Source organism: Leuresthes tenuis, unplaced genomic scaffold (genome assembly GCF_036924035.1).
Source record: "Leuresthes tenuis unplaced genomic scaffold, fLeuTen1.0.hap1 SCAF_21, whole genome shotgun sequence".
Lineage (NCBI taxonomy): Eukaryota > Metazoa > Chordata > Actinopteri > Atheriniformes > Atherinopsidae > Leuresthes > Leuresthes tenuis.
In genome coordinates, this window is record NW_027325375.1 from 20,035,189 (window position 1) to 20,057,157 (window position 21,969).

At 44.0% G+C, this 21,969-nt stretch overlaps 2 protein-coding genes across 2 annotated transcripts; one reads left to right on the plus strand and one right to left on the minus strand.

Moving 5' to 3' along the window:
- Nucleotides 1-880: 880 nt before the first annotated feature.
- Nucleotides 881-5,233, minus strand: mrpl22 (mitochondrial ribosomal protein L22). The gene is made up of 7 exons (XM_072375419.1): nt 5,164-5,233; nt 5,022-5,064; nt 3,824-3,959; nt 3,586-3,651; nt 2,040-2,117; nt 1,744-1,813; nt 881-1,145 (listed from the first exon to the last, which is right to left on the minus strand). Exons 1-7 carry the CDS (start codon nt 5,186-5,188, stop codon nt 937-939), a joined length of 627 nt encoding a protein of 208 aa, XP_072231520.1. The 5' UTR covers nt 5,189-5,233; the 3' UTR covers nt 881-936.
- A 226-nt stretch (nt 5,234-5,459) lies between these two features.
- Nucleotides 5,460-21,778, plus strand: gemin5 (gem (nuclear organelle) associated protein 5). Its single transcript, XM_072374287.1, has 28 exons — nt 5,460-5,709; nt 6,469-6,623; nt 6,963-7,144; nt 8,917-9,068; nt 9,181-9,279; nt 9,530-9,662; nt 9,756-9,921; nt 10,187-10,399; nt 10,775-10,860; nt 11,243-11,325; nt 12,473-12,606; nt 12,899-12,972; nt 13,353-13,534; nt 14,220-14,359; nt 14,486-14,657; nt 14,751-14,942; nt 15,033-15,086; nt 15,713-15,838; nt 16,853-16,948; nt 17,939-18,076; nt 18,326-18,473; nt 18,624-18,743; nt 18,859-19,069; nt 19,199-19,468; nt 19,553-19,715; nt 19,863-20,322; nt 20,684-20,771; nt 21,589-21,778. Exons 1-28 carry the CDS (start codon nt 5,568-5,570, stop codon nt 21,751-21,753), a joined length of 4,344 nt encoding a protein of 1,447 aa, XP_072230388.1. The 5' UTR covers nt 5,460-5,567; the 3' UTR covers nt 21,754-21,778.
- The last annotated feature ends 191 nt before the right edge of the window (nt 21,779-21,969 follow it).

Sequence of the window (21,969 nt, forward strand, 5' to 3'; positions counted from 1 at the left end):
AACACGCGCTGCGCGTTTAATGGAACACCTGAAGCCAGTTTCCCACAGAGCTGTTGTCAAGGTGAAGGGATGAGGAACAGTGATGTTGGCAGGTCTGTAGTCGGGAGCTGTGTTCGCAGCTGTCACCCTAACACAGCAATCACTCACGAGAAGTGGTGACAGCATGACAGGCACACACTCAAAGCTCCATTTTCACCTGATCTTTGGGGATTAAAACTGATTTTTCAGAAATAGAAGGGGATGTCTGTCCGCATCCACACCTTTTAGGTGTTTCAATGACTTGACGTGTGCTGAAGTGGAAGGAAATGCACCATAGGACTATTCTGCGGTAAAACTCTTTCACCATTTTACATTCTGAGACACTTTGGAACCAGAACATATTAGCTGTAACAACCTGTATGAAATTATCTTATTCAGGGTTGCATTGTTTTATCAGCTCCATCTTTGTAGCTGCTGATTCCTCGAGAGCATTCAATCTCAAGAGGCTCATTCCTCCAGCATGAGTGTCAGTGATACTGTGAGTTTGGTGTGACTGTGGCGTTCCTCTGCTCTCTGCTAGGTTTTTTGTGCACAGCTGTTCTTTCGTCGTCTCATCAGTGGATCTGCTTATCTACCCTGGTTGAAAGTGCGCTCGTTACCAGATCATTTAGTTTCTCTCAGTGAAAGAACCTGTCATTTGCTTCAGCTATTCCCTGCCACAAAACACTGAAGGTTCTAAAGATTAGAACATATATCAAAAGTTAGTGGGTACTGCAGATGTCAAAATCGGCTGATCTTGTGGGAGAGAAGGGTGAGGGATGGGTCAACCTCTTGAACTCAGAAAAAAATTTAATCATTCGAAAATATCATCATCACCACCCATTTTTCCATGTTTTTGTTTATTTACAAAATGTTAAATGATACATACACACACAGAGAGACACAGCACTGACTGATCTACAGACTGTGGATGATGGTTCGGTTCTTCAGGCTCTCGACATACTCTTTGGCCTGGTCGAAGCTCGTTCTCTCCTCGGTTTTGGGCGGCACACCCTCCACCAGCTTGACAAAAAGGTGACAATAAACTTTGTCCATGATGCCATACATGCCCTTGCCATGGTATCGGATCCGCTGCAGGTACTTCCCTTTGCTGGAGAACGACTCGGCTACAGGAGAGGAGAGAGGAGGGGGCAGAGTGTGATGACGAGAGGGTGTAAGAGACAGAACAAATCATTCTATTTGAAGAGGTGCCCTTGGATGAAAACTTTAGGCTTATCGTGGTAGCAACTCCACATGAATTACTCACTTTGTACTGCATCAAAACTCAAATCTACTGCTTTAAGATAAACCCGTTTCCCCTCCCAGCCACAATCGTCCTTTCCCACTTTTAATTTGTTTTCTCGCTTTTTTACGCTGACGGCAGGTGGTGACTAATGTGAAAGGTCTACGTTGTTGTGGGGAGACGAAGTCTTTCCACTTGAAAGAAACTTTAACATACTTGAATAATTGCTCCAACTTGGGATCGCATGGCTCCATTATTAAAAACACACCGACAGCTTAATCCACCAAAAAAAAAAAAGAAAAAAAAAGGTTTTTCAACGTGGCCTTGCTGCATATTTTATACTGAGACACTGAGGAATAATAAACACCATTACAATGCATCAACAAACGACGCCGGGTTTGTTAAAACATCTAACTGGAGGTTTTGTTGCGGTGCTGATGTGGAGTTGTTCACAAGCCCCCTGAAGTGCTGCACACACTCACCTACATACAGGTTGGATTTGTACTCCACGTTGTGATTTTTGACTGCCATCTCTTGAGCTTCAAGGAGAACCTGAAAGAAGCAAACAAAGCGCTGAGACCTTCGCGCATACACTTGTGTGCACAGAGGAGGATGTCATAACGGCGCATTAACACAGCATGACTCGATGAATAAATGTGCTGTTAAAAAAATTCAAAGGGAAAATTATAATTAAGAGTTTGATGAACAATAAACTTGTAACTGCTTCTAACACACATGCTGGCTGATAGATGAGAGGGATGAACACGCAGCTACCAACCTCTTTCATAATTTTCGCCCCTTTCTTGTCATTGAACTCCAGCTGTGCAATGGCCTGATCAATGCTCATCCCTTGGATCTGTAAGGAGGGGACAGGATTAGATAAAACAACCAAACAAATGTTTCTGCACAGCTGTCAGGCCTACAGGGTGTTCTAGTGCCTGAGGAGGCTGCGTTTAAACGGCAGCGAGTGGCAAACGGAAAACTATGAGTTGATGAACAAAGAAAATGTGAAAACAGCTGCGGCGCATTTAACAGATGAGCTTCAAAATAACAAACACTCTGAGGTTTGGGTAATTTCCAAATTAGGAAGTGTGGAAATGTGTCACCACAATTCCAAGGAGGAAAGACATCAGCAATGATCTGAGAGAAGCAACTGTTGCTGCCCATCAATCTGGGAAGGGTTATAAGGCCATTTCCAAACTGTTTGGAGTCCATCATTCTACAGAGAGAAAGATTATTCACAAGTGGAAAACATTCAGGACAGCTGTCAATCTTCCCAGGAGTGGACGTCCCAGCAAGTTCACCCCAAGGTCAAAAACCCAAGAGCTACATCTCAGACTCTACAGGCCTCAGTTAGCATGTTAAATGTTAAAGTTCATGACAACACAATTAGAAAAAGACTGAACAAGTATGGCTTGTTTGGAAGGGTTGCAGGAGAAAGCCTCTTCTCTCTAAAAAGAACATGACAGCACAGCTTAGGTTTGGAAAGTTACATCTGAACAAGAGGGCTGTTCTACGGTGGTGGAGGGCTGATGATGTGGGCTTGTTCTGCAGCCACAGGACCTGGACAACTTGCAGTCATTGAGTCCACCATGAACTCCTCTGTATACCAAAGTATTCTAGAGTCAAATGTGAGGCCATCTGTCTGACAGCTAAAGCTGGGCTGAAACTGGGTCATCAACAGGACAATGATCCCAAACACAGTAGCAAATCTACAACAGAATGTCTGAAAAAGAAAATAATCAAGCTGTTGCAATGGTCCAGTCAAAGTCCAGACCTCAACCTGACAGAAATGCTGTGATGGGACCTGAAGAGAGGGCCAAAATTCCTCCACAACCATGTGAGAGACTGATAAAATCATACAGAAAACCATCACTTCAACTTATTACTGCTAAAGGAGGCGCTACAAGCTGTTGCATCATGGGGTTCACTTAGTTTTTCATACACTGCTTCTGTGTTTTGTCTCAGTTTTTATTCAATAAATAATGACACAGTGTGATATGTCATGTGTTGTTATTCATCTGAGGTTGGATTTATCAAATCTAAAGACCAGTGGATTTATTAGTATGTTTTGATATGTAAAGTCTGTCAACTAAAAGAGAGTGAACGTTCTTTTTCATGTCACTATATATATATATATATGAATATCACGATTTATTTATTTATGTTTCCATTGCATTTAGTGATGCGATATTTTCCATCCAGTTTTTCTTATGCCCAACTTGGTCATGCACACACAGCAACAGCTGGAGGGAAATACTTTTTGGTCAATTGCAGCTCGGAGAAGTCATTTTAATGACATCAGTCCCTGTTGGGGTTCTTACCATTTTGGCCAGGTACCACATTTTGTCTTTGCTGTACTTAATCTGCCTCCTGCAGTGGTAGATCTCCTGTGAAAAGAAGCATAAGCGTGTACAGTCACTCGCAAAGACGAGAGCCATCTGCCGCACTGTTTCAGGAATCACAGAAACAATCTGTTCACACAAACATAAAATGCAAAGCCAGTGACTCTCCGTTTCTCAGCAACCTGAAGGTTACACGTGACCAGGCAGAAATACTCACTGCTGGCCTGCGAGGTTCATCTGGCAGCTGAGGCGGATACACTTTCAGGTTGTTCCTTTCCCAGAGTTTTGACTCCAGTGAAGTGCTGGTGTGGAGACATGAGAGCTGCGGCGACGCACCACCCAGAATCTGCAACCTGGGAGGCGTAGAGGAAAAGTAAAAGGTAAAGAAAGGTACAAGAGTGACACACACCCTCAGATACTCAGATATTGTGCACCACAATGTGACTTAAAAGTTAAAACAAAGTCCTTTAAAGATCATCCCTGGTTACATCAGTCCACAGACTAACTCAGTAACCTAAATCAACTACAAGAAGGGTCTGTAATAAAATTGAACTTGCTTAAAAATCTATTCTGCACAATGTCAGATCCCAAAAAAAGCTGTTGCAACAGAATGTCAATCTAAAAATTTGTTAACTCTTCCTTTAATTTAAAAGGCCACTCCATGATCCAACAGTTTGTAGAACCACCTTCAGCAGCGATAACTCGAAGTAGTCTCTTTCTCGATGATATTTTCAGACATTCTGTTGTAGATTTGCTGCTGCGTTTGGGATCATTGTCCTGTTGAAGACCCAGTTTCAGCCAAGCTTTAGCTGTCAGACAGATGGCCTCACATTTGACTCTTACTTATTCCAGCAACACAGTGCCAAACCACATTATGTACAAATTACAACAGCATGAATCTGTAGTAAAAGTTACCAGCTGCAGAATGGACGTTAAAACAACAACAACAATAACAACAAAAAAAAACAATCAACTACTGAGTTGCCAAAATCAAGAAGGAACAGAGGAAATTGTGTTGTTCACAACAACAGAAGCAGTCGTTGATCTGTTTCCAGAAGCTTTGTTAAAGGGGCTGTAATACGGTTGTAAACTGTCCCAAAGTTTTTCAAACTTGTTACTGTATTAAGATTTAAAATTAGCTTTTTTTTTCCTTTAACACACCAATACAGTTTCTTACTTTCTACAGGAGATAAGTTGTCTTTGTATGATTGTGAATTTTAAAAAATGACCAAACGACTAGCAAATTAAATAATGGTTTTCATTTGCATTCGACAATGCGAGCCAAACATTAATATACATGGGGTTATATGTTTCAATATTATACACAAAACAACTTGACATGTCTTAGAAATAACGTCCTTCTGCAGAGACAGTGACACCGTCAGCTGTACGGACACATTTATTAATCAGCTTACCTGGAGTGTAACAACCCAGATATACTCCTTAAAAAGTTGACACCTGAAAACAAGCACCGATCCATTTAAAAACACATATGGCAAAAGCTTCAATTATACTATAAAAATGCAAACATGGTCAAATATGTTGCGTTTGTCTCACCACGTCCTGTCATTGCAGTCGCCATGTTGGATTTTCACGACGCTCGCCTCTTCGATTTATGTTAGTAACGTTTACCGTGTTGTTATACAATATCAGTTTGGTCATTTCTTGACTCCAATAGGTAGAAATATATCTAGTTCTGTTATAGATCGTTAATTATACGTTATGTTGAATTTAACGTAAAATAAATTGTTAATACGAGGTTGGTCTAGTTTTAAAAATAGCGAACTCCGCATGATTTCACCCTATTGGGATTCCGTACTCAACACGAGCAGAATTTACGACACCACGTTCATCTTACGGCTATTAGTGTTGTAGCGACGACAGTCCGGGTGACATGTGAGAAGTTTGGGTTTTCAAACTTTACAAGGAAATATAAAAGTGTTTCAACTGCCGGACGCACCATGCGTGACAGGTCGCTTCCCGCCTCTCCCAACTGGTACTGCTCGCGCTGCAGTGATGTCAACAGCAAAGGTTTACTGGGCGTCGGAGCCAAAAACGTCATCTACTTGATTGACGTGACTGCATCCTCATGCAGGGTCACAGGTGAGGCTGTTGAAGCTGCCGCTCATCAGAAAACACACGGTTAAGTCTTCCATTTGTCTTTACGGCCAAAAAATTATGTGTTGCACGCACATAATAAGTCCCCTAATGGACCAAACGAAACGAGACATTCTTCTCAGGTGTGACGATTACAGTTGGTGCTAAAAGAAAAAGCCATTTGGGGATTCATTATTGGGCCGGAATGAGATGATAACTTATTTTGAAACTGATCTGAACTGAACAAATGAGAGGAGCCTGGAGTTTTTTTTTTAAAGTTACCCTGAATGCTTTTGGATCTCTGTTATTGGTCAGAACGGAAGCTGTCGACGGGGGACCCCGGATTCCTTGTGCTCTTGGAATCTATTTGTTTAGATGTACTTGGTTTTTATTTAATTCTGAGTTGAATTTCTCAGGGTTTGGACGAGGCAACAGTTTTCACAATTTTCAGAGAACAATTAAAGTAAATGTTATCAGTTACAGAATAAACCCAACACTGATTTTTATTGTTGGATTTTTAACTAAAGGAATGGTTCAGATCTATGTAGGAAAATTCCAGACAAGTTTCTGCGTGTGGATTTTCACAAGAAACTCCTTCATTAAACCTGAGTATCCATTCTTTCAAACCACAAACCCAGTTCAGATGCAAATATAACAAAATCTATTTTTCCATGGCTGTTTTCTCAGATTCACAGAAGAAGTGACAGAACTGTTTGTTCAGAGTCAGGGGTCTGATGTAAAGCGTCCTCTTTCTGTGTTTTGCAGGTGAGCTCGTGGGGCACAGGGACTTGGTGTCGGGCTTTTCTTTCTGTCAGCATGCAGGACAGAGTCACATTTGTGTCAGCTCCTCCAATGATGGCAGTATTCGCTTCTGGGACTCGGACAGCAGAGCTCTGATAAAGGAGCATGCAGCTCATCAGGTGAGAGTCCGCTCTTCTGCCTCATTGTCCCACATGCACCAAAAGCTGCGTTTTACATGAGTTTAAAGGCCCAAACCCAGCCCCTATGCTGGCTTTGTCCTTCTAACCCCTTCAACCAGTGTGTTGGGGGGCCATTTGGATGGTAAGATGACCACTACTCTTTGATCTCCAAAAGAAAAGGGTCTGGTATACAATCTGGTATACTTTCTCATTACCGTGCTCTTATTTTTTTATGTCTGAATATTCAGCCAATGACAAGAATAAAGATGTGAACATTTTGCCTCTGGAACCTGACTATAAAATACTCATGAGGTTACTTTTGTCGTTGTGTCCACTCAGAGCCCCGTCTCAGCCGTGCACTGGTCCCCTGTGGATAAAAACCTGGTGGTGTCTGGGGATGAGAAAGGAGTCGTGGTCGTCCACTGGTTCCACACGGGAGACAGCGCCAGCTTCTTCCCCGAGCCCAGGACCATCTTCTGTCTCACCTGCTCCCCTCACACCTGGAGCTCCGTGGCTGTTGGGTAAGAAGAAACTCCACCGTTAAAGTCACAGACCGCAGATTGTTGCTTTTAAAAGTGCTTTTATCAGGGGGTTCCGGTTTAAAACTGAGGATTTGACTCGGTGTGGTTTTTAACCTGGAGGACGCCGGGTAGTTTGTAAAGAGACACAAATTATAGACCTCAACGGAACTTTTATTACTTATATATTTGAAGGCAGCTATGATGCAAAAAATAAAAATTTCTCTGCACTGATTTAAACGGACAAAGGTTAGGTCTGTTTGTTCTCTGCTTTGTCTGTGTTTCGCTTTCATTTTAGTGAAAAGGTTCAATTTGAATTTAGTTTTTTAGTTTATTGTAGCTCAAATCGTCTTTGAGACACGCACAGAACTTTCTCTATTGACAGATTTTAGGCCACCTGAAGTCAAACTAATGATTCTTTAATGATTTTCTATTCTTTCTGGAATCTAAACTGTGGAATTAAGTCTTACTGACTACATGATATGTACAATTGCTTTAAAAAAGTAGTTTTAGTAGTAGTTTCTGACAGCAGCTGAGTGTGTCGGAGTCGCATGTTACTTCCTCTCTTGTGAACTGTTGCGGTCGCAATCAACGGACAGACAAAGTCGTGGTGGTTAAGTTCAGAGAAGTCCAACGTGTCGCGTTATTAAATGAATAGATATTATGATTATAAGCCGCACCCTCTATTTTTTTAAAGAAAGTTATAAGCCGTGGGTGTCCACATTGTAATATGAGATATTTACACAGAAAGATGTTACACGTGAGGATTTTTAAACTTTTATTAAATGCGTATGGTAACATAAACAAATACATGCTGCAAATAGCTTTTTTTCTCCCGAACAGTGCCTGTAACACCGATGGTTTTAACTTAAATACCTATGGGTAACACACAAATACGTGGCGTAAATGCTTTTTCTGCGAACAGTGCCTGTAACACGGCTGGTTTAAAAAAAATAATAATAAAAAAAAAGACAGTAACCTTCCTCCTGCGCACTAAAACCATCAAAGGTTCAGGACGTCGTCACTCGCTGCATCATATGCATTTCTTCGTTCGTTTTCCATGTTGAAGGTGAGTACAAATTACCGATTTACAATAATTTAGTAGCGTGAGTGCGTTCGATTTATCGTACAATTTCATTGGACCACTGTGAACTATTCGTTAATTTTATTGGTCTAATGTTAAGAGGCAAAATGTTTTTTTGGTGGCATGAAAAAAAAGAAAACAACCTATATTAGCCGCACCGTATTATAAGCCGCGGTACTCAAAGCCTGGGAAAAAAATAGCGGCTTATAGTCCGGAATTTACGGTAATTAGCTGCAGCACATGCGTGTTTTCAGCTGCTGCCGTCCACAGTCGTTTTTTCTTAACACAACACTCTGTGTTTGCTCTCTTTATATGAATTCTTGTGGCAAAATACTATAAAAACCTAGTTTTGTGTGATGATGCAGCAGTGACATGTAGAGGAGCTGATGACCACGACGCTGTTCCTGTAGAGCAGTTAAACCTCACAGTTCAACGAGCTCAAACTTAGAGAAAAGTGATTATTTTCAGCCGTTTCCATCCGTCGCTGCTGTTCCACACAACCACTGCACGGTGATATGAATTGTTATGGCCACATGACGCGATGTACTGTCCAATCTCGCGTGAATGGCAAATATGGCATGGTCACCATGGCGCCGTCACTTTCACAGGGATGACTGAATGAAGGGTGTGGAAACCTCTGACCCATGTGTGAAAGAGAAGAATTTCAGTAACTGTGACAACCCCGTTATAGGTACAAGGATGGGATGATTGTGTTGATGGACCTGAGTAAGAAAGGCGAGGTGACGCACCGTCTCCGTGGACACGACAATGAGATCCACTCGCTGGCGTGGTCGCCTTCGGCTGGTGAGGACTCTCTTCAAAGCAGACCTGAGGACAGTGAAGGTAACGGCGTCGAGTCACACTGAAAGAAACGACCATCGAGCACAACTCGAGCATATTCTTGTGGCGCCACCGTTTTTCTGTAAACGTGAGACTTGTTTTTGATGTATTTCAGCAACAAACGGGGTGTCCACGGGAGAGGAGAAGGGCTGCTATCTGGCGTCTGGAAGCAAAGACCAGACCGTGCGGATCTGGAGCACGGCAAAGGGAAAAGGTGAGGGGTTCATCACCAGCATCACTGGGCAGATTTGTGGGCTGCTGGTGCAAACAGCACGACTCTGAACACATTTTAAGCTCAGTTTATATTTAGTTTTGAAGATGTTCACTTCAGAGTGAACATAAAGCTAAAAATTCCTCAGGAATCAGCTCCCAGGTGCAGAGAACTTGGATCAGACCGCTGATGTCCTTTAAGGAAGATGAAATTTGACCATGTTGTGTAATCCTCTCCTTCACTCCGGTCACAGGTTTGATGACTTTGAAGATGCCGTACCTGAATAGAAGAGGCTCTGCGGTCGACCCCGGGGTCAAAGAGAGAATCTGGCTCAATGTCCACTGGCCTAAAGGAAGACCGACGCAACTCGTGTCCAGCTGCTTCAGGTACAGCCTCCTCATTTAAATCAAACCCGACAGCAGTGCTCAGTAGTTCTGGTTTCCTTAAACTGGCTTTTATCTGATTATTTGTGGCTCTAGTGGGGAGTTGGTGATGTGGGATTTGACCAAGGCAGGGAAGCAAAGATGGAGCCTGTTTGGGTCGTCCTCAGAGGGTCAGAACCATAACCGGATCGTCTTCAACTTGAGTTCAGTTCACCTTCAGGACGGCGGAGAGCTGCTCATCAGCACCTCCATGGACAGAGAGGTGGGTCACCTTTCTCTGATCCAAAGTTTGCTTTGAATGAATGAAATAATCCTTCAGTCAGAGCTTTTTAGGATTTCAGGGTTCTGAGTTAGTCGGGCTTCTCTGGGCATTCGAAGAACCTTCAGGCCTGTTTGTGCCACCGTTATTAGAAGAGATATTTTACCAGTTTACAACTCAAAAAGTCTCCGTTTTGCTGAAAATGACTGATGGGATCAGTTTGGTATGAGTCTGTATGTTTTGTTTTTGTTTTTGGGATATTTTTCAGGTGAAATGCTGGGATCTGAACTCTCTGGGCTGCTGTTGGACTCTGCCCACCCTCGGGGGAGTCATCTACGCCCTCACCTTCTCCCCCGTGGCTTCGGGGTGTCTGGCGCTGGGCGTCGGTGACAACATGATCCGTGTGTGGAACACGCTGACCACTCAGAACCAGTACGACATCAGGTCCTTCTGGCAGGGCATCAAGTCCAAGGTCACAGCGGTGAGACGTTTTTTTTTCTTTTCGTTTTCATTTTCAAACAGAAAAACTCCTGTGTGATTTCACATATTGAAACACACACTGATGCGGTTCGTGCCGAGGCGACTGGTTTGTCGGAGTCTTAATTCCTCGTAATTTTAAGTGTTCGCCCGTTTCGTTCACACAGTCTCATTTGAATATCATCCAGACATTATATGAGCAGCTGGCACGGTAAACTGTGTGCCACGTCCGCTCCGTCTTATCCCCACATTTGCATTTTCACATAAAATAACATCAACCTCATTTTCAGGGCCGTGGTTCGTGTCTGAAAAATGTCACCGATGACACAAAAGAAGCACTTGAGATGAGAAAGATTGAGAAACTTTTTGTTTATTGTAGTTGGCGTGGCACCCGAAAAGAGAAGGATCCTTGTCTTTTGGAACAGATGACGGCAAAGTTGGCATTTACGATGTCTTCTCCAACAAGTAAGACCCGTTTTGTATTGACCACTCCTCACACGTTCCGTCTCCTGTCCGTGTTAAAACCCATCGCAGGTCCTCAAAGTTCACCTAAAGCTTTTATTATAGACACTTACTCTCCTCCTTTTATTTATAGTCTCATTAATCCCAAAACAACTACTGAATTGCTTATGAGCAAGAACCTTTGATGCAGTCTGAGTATGTGTTAGGCCTAAATGATACTCTGTATGTTTTAAAGAACACCGAGGTAGATGGGATTTTTCTCCTCATTGCACTTTTTAGAAAATACTTCCATGTTGTTGACTTCAATTGGCCAAAAAGGTCCATCTTTGCTTTTGTTTTTGGAACCTTGTGTATTGGGCATTTGTTCTGCTTCATCTCCTCCCAGGCCTCCTCAGATATCGAACTCCTATCACAAGAAAACGGTTTACACACTGGCCTGGGGCCCTCCAGTCCCCCCGGTGTCGTTCGGTAAGTTTCCTCTAATGATCTCTGAGCTACTTCTGCTGTTCGCTCTGATGGTTCTGACCTGGCCAAAAAAAAAAAAAAAAAAAAACAGCTTAAAAGCCCAAACGTCTCCACACGTCCTTTTGTAATCGATTCTGTAATCGAATGAGCTGAGAAAACACTTGGAGCTTACCTCCCTCCACTTGATTCACTCACGGGGGAAGCCGGGTTGTAATTTAATTTCACCAGCTGTCGGCACATGACGTTTTGATTAAAGCATCAGTCGCTCGGCTTCGAAGCCATAAACGGAATTGTTGTGGCAGCAATCTGCTTCGGTCTCCTTTCCGCACAAAAGGAGCAGATAGTTTTGCCTGCAGCTTTGGCGCCAGTTCAGACCACATCATGGAGCTCTGATTGGCCCAGAATGCCAAGATGACTTAAAGTAGGTGTGCAGGGGGAATTGGGACCAGCTGCTTCCTAAGAGACTGTCACATGTCAGCTCTTTACATCCTTACTGCCCGCAGGTGCAAACTGAGGTGGAAGAAGGTGAACGCAGGTGACAGCTGCAGAATACATCAGTTATATCCACCCGAGTGGTGTAAGGAGAGGGATTTTCTCGCTGAGATTTTGACCCTTTATAGTTGGGCATTTCCTCACAACAGCTTCTTATTGTACATTTGTCTGCAGGGTGAAGTCTTTTGGGGTGTTTATCTGAGTAATTGGGTTAAATTATCTGTGTCTGTGCCATTGTAAAAGGTTTTCATCCATTAAATAACATGTGTTTAGCTCAAATGTGTGTAGTGCCTGGTGTAAATGCTGCATGGAAAAAAGCATTTAGGTCCAAGATGAACACATTTAATAGAATTCTCTCCGAGTTTACTGCTTTAAAGGACCCCTGATTCGTGTTTGAATGGCACGGTGGAGGAGTTTCTGTACGAGTGGGTCACTACAAATGGTGGTCATGCTCCAGAAAACAAAGCAACAAGGGCACGGAAGAGGGCTGTGAGCTTGTAATCGTGAACAGGATTTTTAAAAAACACTTCTGTGCACCCAACGCTGTTATGTTACCACAGGGTAACTGCTGCTGCCTTTGCATATCTATTAAAAGTCACTCTTGATGAACAGAGTCTATGAGTCTATAAATCTTTGGGTTTGTGTGTGCGGCATTCAGGTGCTGCAGGAAAGCCAAGCTTCAGCCTGTACAGCTGTGCCGGTGAGGGTGTCATTCTGCAGCATGATCCGTCCAAACTGACCGGGGAGGCGTCGGACATCAACAAGCTCATTAGAGACACCAACAGCATAAAGGTGGGAGGATGATGATGATGATGTAATTATGTAGGTAAATGCCTTTCTTTGGTGCACAGAGAATTAATTTGGTACCTTTTTGGTAACAATTACATGGAAACACAAATTTCAGGAACCCGTCAGTGAACCAGGAGCATCTGTCAGAAACACTCATGTTCCTCATGCCAGAGCTTTAATGCAGCCGGCATCCTGCCTGGCACTGGCTTCCTGTTCCATGTTTGCTGTTGAATGTAAATAGAAGTGATTTGAATAGGTTAAAACTGCGAGCTTTGCTTTTTTTTTTTTTTTACAGCACAAGCTGTCTCCACACACAGACCTCAGCTGGAAGCCAGATGGGAAAGTTGTTGCCATCGGCAACGAGGATGGGTGAGTGACGGGCGGGACACGACCCATCTCACAACACGCCGACTGTCCAATAGCTGTGTGTTGACTGGAGGCTACAGAATAATGAGTTTGGATGTGTGTGAACTGTTGAACTGGGTTATCTAGTTGGAGGACTTTGTGATTGGAGGACAGCTCTAAAACTCACTGCATGCCAACTGTCAGAGTCAGAAGGGCAAAAATTTAGAGCTAGTAGGTGAAAATAAACTGTCCGGCAGTGATTTCTGTCAGATGTCCCTTAAAAAATGTATTTGCCAGTATTTAAAAAGCACTCTGTCTTTTATTTCTAGTTTGCTGTTGGCCCTTTTCATTTCTCTCCTTTGTTTCCCTTCTTTTATACATCTGACCACGTGCTTCTCCCACAGGTGCATTGATGTATATCAGGCTCCCAATCTGAAGCTGCTGTGCAGCATCCAGCAGCACCACAAGATCATCAACACGTTACGATGGCACCACGACCACAGCTCTCCACCCGAACTGCACTGTCTCCTGGCCTCAGGATCCAGCAACGCCATCGTTTATGTGCACGATCTCCACACCATTATAGGTGAGAGGAGTCCCTCGAATATCCAGTCGGTCCAAGATATTTCCCTGAGTAAATCTGCTAAATTAATTTTGAAATTAGAAGAGCTTTGATTTGGATCTTCCCATTGGAAGCTGAAATAAAGTCAAAGCTTGGCTTAAAGGTGCCACAAATTAGCCCCAATGTGTTGGCTCCGGCCCTTATTTTATCCTCACCAGGTGAAAACGTCACTGGCTGAGGCTGGAGATCATTTTCATACACAACCAGGTGTTAATTGGTGCTATCTGGTGTTAAATTGCGCCTCTTGGTGTTGAAGAAACTCCTGGTGTCTTTACACTTTTCTAACACCAGCGAGCACTTATTAAATGCCCGGTGGAGGTGGCATTTTGACCCACTTCGCTCTGCGCCAATGTTTTCTGACCTGATAAAAGAAATCTCCTCAAAGCGCCACATTTAGAGGCCGCAAACTCACCACATCTGTCACAAGTTCCAAATGTTAAACAACACTATTTAAAACCTAAGTGGTAACTTAAATCCTTACCTACACTTGAAATCTGAGAGGAACTTTCTTCTCCACACTGAAAAATTCTATTTAAGAAAGCTAAAGAGAGCTCAATAAAGCATACGCATCATGTATTTTTGGCTTGTTGTTGTTAGTTTGGTGTCATATTTGAGATATTTGACATCTCAGTGGTTTGTTTCTCTTCAGAGAATCCTCCAGAGAGCCCTGTGGTGCTGACAGAGCCGTATCGCAGGTTGTGTGGCCACACGGCTAAAATCACCGGCATGGCTTGGAGTCCGCACCACAGCGCCCGACTGGTCACTGCGTCATATGACGGCACAGCCCAGGTGAGTATGGGGAACGTTTATGGCAGATTGCTGCTTTGTTTCAATGAGCTGGCTTTATAAAACCACCATTTAACCTCTTAGATGTGCTGTGGAGTTTATGCTGTTGAACCTTTTTGTTTCATTTAGGTGTGGGATGTGCTGGAAGAGGCAGCTCTGTCTAACTATCGAGGTCATGCTGGATATCTGCTGTGTGCGGACTGGTCACCTGTTGATCCGGATGTGATCTGGACCGGAGGCAAAGACTTCACCGTGCAGGAGTGGAAAGTCTCCAAACAAGAGTTTACAAAGCCGCCAAAAGGTAAACGTCCGTCTGTTGAAGCGCCAGGAGCGCATCCTCGCTGATATTTGGTGTCGGAACGCTTTAAGCTTTGCATTTTTGTTCTCAACTCAGGGAAAAAGATGTCGATGTTGCAAGAGAAGAAGAAGACCGGTTCCAAGCAGAAGACGAAGAACAAGGCTGCGTCGGGCACCGGAGGAGCTGCGGTGCCAAAGATGAACGCAGAGAAGGCGGCGACGGAACAGGAGCTGTCTGAGGACGAGGGAGATGAGGTCGGCTCCACGCACAGCCTGGAGCCACCAGCAGGTAGCAAAGTGTGAAATAACACATGTGAGCGATTTTTATTTGGATGTTTTTATCACCTTTTTTTTTTTTTTTTTTTTTTTTGTCGTCCAGCAACTTTCGAGAAAGGAAGATCCTCTTCTGCTGCAAAAAGTAAAGACAAACCAGGTACGCAGTTTAATTTTTATCGCCCGTGTTCTACTTTGTCCAACTCCTGGGAGAAAAACATGGAATCAGCGCTCTTGGAGGATGTTCATTCAGCTTTTATTTTAGGGCTGTGCAAATATTAAATCCTTTAATCGCCTGATTTCCTGTGATTAATCGCTGCAGGAGCCAATTTCTTGGTTTGCATTTCGATTTCAGTTGGATTATAGTTTGGCAATGTTTACAGGTGTGTGTGTTTATTCATGACTGTGATGCCTGCAGGTGAGAGGGCTTAAGGGCACGGTGCTGCAGTCCTGTGGTGTGGTCACTGAAGCACACATGGTCTTAGTTTAAACCTTGATATAGTTTGTTTACGGTATTTTCTTTGATCAGTTGTAAATCCATCACATTGTTACACGCAAAATCCAATAATGAATTCAAAAGTAGCATATAATGCACTTTTATATTGAGGCTTTTCTCTGGATTCCTTGGTTTAAAATCTTGTGTAGTGAAGGTTGTGGTTATGTTACAAGGTTATGTTGTAACTTCTGTTCCGTGATGCCACAGTGGCAGTAAAAGGCAAAATGAGGGTATCCTTGTTGTTTGTTGTTGGGTAACTAATTTGAATCGTCGTCTGTGTGTATTTTCAGATTTAAACTTGCTGAAGAAGAAGAAGCCTCGCTCCATGCTGCCCCTCAGCACATCCATGGACCATCGGCCCAAAGAGGAGCTGCTGCAGGACTGTGTCACTCTGGCCTCTGTCAAACACTGCAACGGTGAGGCTGTCGGAGCCAAAACGTTCACATTCACATCAGACCTGCAGTGAATGGTCAAAAGTACACTTTTTTTGCAAAACGGCAGCCATATTTCCATGGACAAATATTTCTCCAATCTGAAATAATTTGGATTATATGGCGTTACATTTGGTCGAGGTATACAACTGCACAGACGGTCAAATACCCGGCAAAATATGACTTTACCTGATTTGTGTAGAATATTCTTCTGTTCAGGGGCAACAGCACCTCCCAGAAAGATCCCAGAAAACCATACAAACGATACACAAACCCGAACAATTTCACCGCATGTCATCCAACACGGAAAAAAACGATGTGATCGGTTTATTAATTGAATTAAATCTTATTTGCTCGGAATGATTTCTGTTTGCTCCGATTAAGTTGAAAATATTTTCTGCTCAGAATACAGCCGATACGCTCGCAAAACGCATCTGTCTGCGCTCAGAATCCAACTGCTCGCGCTGGAAAGAGGCTCAAATATATCGCCATAAGATTAGAGATCCGAATGCATCCTTTACATGACAACTTGAGCTATTTGACAAGCACAGACCAGGAAAAAGTGGAACTAAAGTACTTGATTTACTGATGAAACTCAGTTGATTAAATAGAAGACAAACTAGATCGATTCATATCATATATTGACAGCATTTCTACAGCTCCTTTTACATGAAGCAGCAGTTCCACAACACATTTACTCAGAAGCATCCGTCTAAGACGTGTTTTGTTTTGCTGCTTGCATGTTTCTAGCCCTTAAAGTCATTGTACCGTCTGACAACTCAAGTTCAAGTTCACCTCTCAGTTTGATTAATTCATTCTGAATGAGTTGGATGGGATCAGTCTAATGAGGCGTTTTCTTTCAGATTGAACCGTTGGTTGGATAAAAAGTGGTTCAGATTAAACTGCTGTGCACTTCTTGACACAGAGATGCTGTGGGAAAACAGGACTTTTGGAACCGTCACAATGACGCCTGCTCATTGGACTCTGTTTATATTCCAGAACCACCTGCAGGCTGTGTCCCAGGACAGGGAGATCACATCCATCTGGGCCTGTTTGCTGACAGACAGGCTCTGTACCGCATGTTTGAAGCAGAAGGTGTGTATGTTTGTGTCTGTTTGTTTGAATTAGCTGTTGGAATGAGCTTTAACAGGCGGATACATGTGACAGGCTTTGGTCAAAATAACACAGAGACGGCACAGCAACTGCAGTTTAATCCATTATTTTACTCCTCTATTACTCCTCTACTTCTCAAATACTTTAATTTCACTCGCCTGCAGTTGAGCCACAGACAGCTGGTAGGCTACCTAAAAAACCTTTCAGCCACAGTTGGGTTGTGGGTCATGAGCTGAGACTGTGGAGGCTGCTGGTTGGTTAATCACACCGTTGTCATGATTTCTTCTTCACACATGTGCTTCATAAACTCTGGACTCGGTTGTTGCTCCATTCCTCTGTGTTTTGTTTCAGTTTTCAGCAACTGAGAATAAGAACTTTTGGTTATATGGCCAATATTTCACAGGTGTCTGTTTTCGTAGCCAGTGCTGTGCTTATGGTGCGTTCAATAACAAATCGGAAATCAGAATTTCCTAGTTCGTGCTGGTGAATGCCCATTAGAAGTCGGATTTCCTTGTTGGGATTAAACAAAGTGCCGGTAGAGCATTATTATCAGCTAATGTAATTCTTCTTTTAAGTGAACTACATACTAATGATGAGATTTTATGTCAATAGCAAAGGAAAAAGCAAGAGGAGAAGAGTTTCAACAGCTCACTTCTGAGTTACAATGAATACAGCATCATCTGAGGCTGAGTTTAGGTGGAGATACAGATGGAGAAGTTGGATAACCTTGTAGTTTCTCCTAAGAATCTAACTAACTCACTTTATGAGACATTTTCAGAAATATGGGGCCTAAAGATTAAATGAAAAGGTTGGGTTTTGTCTGGGTTCTTCATTTGGTTGTGGCCTCGGACACCAAAACATCTGCTCTTTAAATTCAGAAGAAAAAAGGATTTTTCTATAGAATGTGTCCTTTTAAATGGTGAGGAGTTTGTCGCTTGAGTCCTACATTCAACTTTGTATGTTGTTCTTCAGAGGAGGCTCACGTGGAGGCGGGTCACTATGACTCTGTGGTATACCTGCGGCTGTGGAGTGGAGACCTCGATGGAGCGCTGCAGCTCGCCACGGAGAGAGGAGAACTGAATGACCACCTGCTGTCCATCGCTCCCATGGGTAAAGACTCGGTCACCGTGTGGTGTGACAACTGATGCCATCGCTGACGTATATTTTACTGGCTTGTCAGAGTTATTTTCTCTCCAGCATGCTGTCCCGTGATGTGGCCGTTTTAAGTCAGAAACAGGGTTTTTTGTTGTTTTTTTTTGATTGGAGTAGGTTGTCCCTCGTGACCCCATCACGATGAACACTTTAACAGCTCACTTCTCTGAACCTGGTGTTATTTCAGTGTCTTTTCTTTTTGTCCAGCTGGGTTTCGAGTGTGGAGCCAAACGGTGGAGGCCTTTGTCAAGCAGCTCTGTCAGCAGGAGCAGTACCTGAAGGCAGCGTCCCACCTGCTGTCAATCAACAAAGTCTACGAGGCCGTCGACCTGCTGAGATCTCACAAGCTCTTCAGGTGCTCTTCTTTCGCAGATTTGTTTTTCATATTCTCTTTTGATTTGCGCCACGTTTTAACAATGAAATGAAATATTTGACGTTTAATCTGCATCTATAATCGGTGTTAGCTTTACGAGTCTAACAGAGGAGGCGTTTCTGTGTCTGTCAGGGAGGCCATAGCTCTGGTCAAAGCCAGGCTGCCAGCAGATGAATCACTCTTGAAGGAGTTGTACACGAGCTGGGCGGCCGTGCTGGAGAAAGATGGACATTTATCTGCTGCTGCTAAATGGTCAGAACTGGAACAAGTAACATAAGTTTTTTTCCCTCGTTTGCTTGCGTGGTTGAACAGGACAGTTGGTTTTCAAATACAAAACCGGTCTTGCTTGTTTAATCTTTTCTCCCAGTTACCTCGCAGCTGGTTCCAGCTTCGACGCAGCCAAAGTCATCACCCGGAAGAACGATGTCGCGTCTCTGAGGACGGCGGCCAGTCTGGCGAGACTCTCGGGAGAGGAAGCTCTGGCTCAGTCGCTGGCGCTGCGATGTGCTAAAGATCTGGCTGCTGCTCAGGACTGGGTCGGAGCTCAGGAGGTGCTGAGCTCACAGGACAGCCTGCTGGTGGGTACCCGAGACGACTTCTAAAACAACCTCTCCGTCCAAAAGAATACATTTGCTTTCCATTTGGTGCGAGAATCTCATCACCGCTGACAAATGACCCATTTCCGACCCATTTCCGACCCTCTGCAGGTCCACAGACTGCACCTCTGTGTGGCTGAGCTGCTGGCTGCGATGCTGGAGGACTCTGAGCTCATCTCTCCAGCGTCCTGCGTCTCCAGTCATCAGTGGGCCTCGCCGGGCAAATGTCCCACCAGCATCCAGGACCGAGCCACAGAAATCTGGGAGGAGGAGTTTGGCGTTTCCCGAAGCTCAGAAGGACATCGAAGCATCGCGGCTCTTCTTCAGGAGCTGAAGTCTGTGGAGAGTCCTGCACCCACCGCCAGCGTCCCCCTCAGACAGGTTCGGTCCATAAACTACAATTAAGATGGGAAAAAAAAACGGCTAAATCTTTGGTTTTAAAGATGGTGTCCGCTCCATCCTCAGGTCCTGCTGTATTCCTCCGTCCATCTGACCCGTGCTGTGCTGAGCTGGTTACTGAATGATGACGGGCAGCTGATGAAGGAGCTGTGGCAGGCGGTGGCTTTGCCCAGAGATGCAGGACACTTCAGTGTCTCTGCTCAACTCTGCAGGCTGCTGTTCCCAGATGGTGAGAAATCATTTCTGCGTTTGTGCAACACAGATTCTGTCTGATCATCAGTAAAATGTTTGCTAATATCTAAAGATTGGTTTGTAAAACGGGAATTGATGAATTAGGAGGTAAGAGTTTTTGACATGATCCCTCTTTGTCATTCAGGTGATGTCAGCGTTTGTTCCAGGAAACATCCCAGAAGGCTTCATCACACAGAAGATGAAGCCAAAGCTGCTGCCAGCAGCCTGCAGGCTTTTGTCCATTACCACCGTCTGTATGAGTGCTGGTGGAGGGCCTCATCGGGCAGCCTGGAGGTCCAGAATGGGCTTGTCCTCTCAGCTTCTGACTCCTGTCCTGAAGACGAAGTGAATGACAAGGCGACGAGTCGAGGAACGTCAGACGAGAGCAGGCGGTTTGATAAACTGGACTCTGAAGTGTCACCGCTCCTGTCTGAGCCTCACGCCGCCTTTCAGGCCACCCAGAGGTCTGTGAGAGACATTCAGGAGCGGCTGGCCGCCATGGTGCTGCAGCACAGCCGAGCTCAGGCGGGGCAGCACAGCTCCGGAGACGAACGGGACGCCAGTTCACCGTCAGACAGCCGGAGCTCTGCTGATGCCGCGCTACGGTGAGGCTGTTTGACGTGTTCTGTACAACCGCACATCACTTACAGGACCTTTTCTGTCAAATTAGATTAAAAAAAACAAAGTGCTCAAAGTTCCAGGATGGCGTTTTTGTTCAAAATCCATCAGAAAAGAAATGATAGACACCAGATCAAAGGCCATAAATCTTTTTCCATCTTATGTACAACCAGTAGTAGGTCAAGTGCAGTCACTTTAACATTAATACATGTAATTAATCCAAATAGTTTCATTCTGATAAATGTGTCTCGAGCCTGGCAGCACGGACACTGTGAGGATTAACATGCTGCTGGTAGTTTACTCCCGGGATTTGATTCTTTTAATCACTGAGCTGTATTTCTTCATCAGTTCCGAGGAGCAGGAGACGCCTCTCTCTTTGTCCGCCAAGATGTCCAAATACCAGGAAGAGCTGTCTGACCTGCCCGACACAATGAAGGTACGACTGGAGCATGTAAATGTCGTCAGGCAGGATACTGAGAGTCTGATGTCTGACATTCTAACAGAATTCAAACGTCAGGTTGTTAACCAACTGATCGAAAATCAGTAATTCAACCACGGTTTGAAAAGTTGGTCCTTGTGCCGCATTTAGAGCTTCAAAATATTTGGCCCGTTGTGGATTTAATTCTCCACTAAAAATCTGCCCTTTCAGCCAGAACACTGTTGAATGAACTCCTCAGCTGAAGGAATAGCCTTTATGAACGACCCAAACCTCTCGATCCATCGTAAATCTTGTAAGCTGTGCGTCCCGTTACCATAACGACCCTGCTTTCAGTGGGTGAATCAGAGTGGGTTATATCCGTTTTTACATCCTATCACATTATTATTGGGCTAAATGTCCTTATGATGTTGAGTTCTAGAGCTTTATGCTGATGTAAACAGCAGCAACAGTGTTTTCTGTAAGAATTTCTATATTTTTCACACTTCATACAACCTGCTGCTCTTATGAGCCGGTGATTGGCCTATTTTATACCACAGAGACTTCGAAAGACTTAGAAGACACCTGCTTCTCTGAGAGAGTTGAGATCTTTTGATAGTTAACACAAAGAAGGCCTGGTTGTGTTGAACTTGTTTACGAAACACTTACAGAGGCGCTTAATTCAATTTGCACTGAGAGAATGAAGGAGTTCAGCTCAACGATGGAGCCAGGTTCAGACCTCTGAATCCAAAGTTGATTGAATTTAGAGACAGGAATGAGTTTTCTGTCTGATGTCAGGCAAACAGTCCTGACCAGCTGTGCCCTCTTTGTCTTTCAGATGTTTCCACACCCAGATGTGGTGGAGTGTTGCCTCGTCCTCCTGCACCTCAGCAAGTCTCCGTGTTCCGTTTCCGACTCCCTCCAACAAGAAGCCAGAGATCTGCTTCGGAAATACGGAACGAGTCCTTCTGTCCTGAAAGCCTGTGAGCGACTCCTCACATGAGCTGTTTTCCCTGTACAGATATTTGTTGAATACTGCAAAAAAAAAAAAAAAAAAGTTGAATAAACTGATCCTGAATCAATGCGATGCTACATCCAAGTGCCTGAACGAGGCTGCTTTCAGCCGGGGTCCTGAAGCTGGAAGACGTGTTGCATCTCAGCCCCGAGGAGATTCAGGTAACAGCTGCTGGAAACCGCTTTAAAATGAATCTTAAGATCT

What these genes read in the sequence shown, in the direction of transcription:
- mrpl22 (XM_072375419.1), bottom strand. Translation starts at nt 5,188, where the DNA reads ATGGCGACTGCAATGACAGGACGTG. An exon ending in GACTGCAATGACAGGACGTG is followed by an intron (nt 5,065 to 5,163) that starts GTGAGACAAACG and finishes GCTTGTTTTCAG; the next exon opens with GTGTCAACTTTTTAAGGAGT. An exon ending in GGGCGAAAATTATGAAAGAG is followed by an intron (nt 1,814 to 2,039) that starts GTTGGTAGCTGC and finishes TGCTTCTTTCAG; the next exon opens with GTTCTCCTTGAAGCTCAAGA.
- gemin5 (XM_072374287.1), top strand. Translation starts at nt 5,568, where the DNA reads ATGCGTGACAGGTCGCTTCCCGCCTCTCCCAACTGGTACTGCTCGCGC. An exon ending in CATATGACGGCACAGCCCAG is followed by an intron (nt 14,360 to 14,485) that starts GTGAGTATGGGG and finishes TGTTTCATTTAG; the next exon opens with GTGTGGGATGTGCTGGAAGA. An exon ending in CCGCATGTTTGAAGCAGAAG is followed by an intron (nt 16,949 to 17,938) that starts GTGTGTATGTTT and finishes GTTGTTCTTCAG; the next exon opens with AGGAGGCTCACGTGGAGGCG.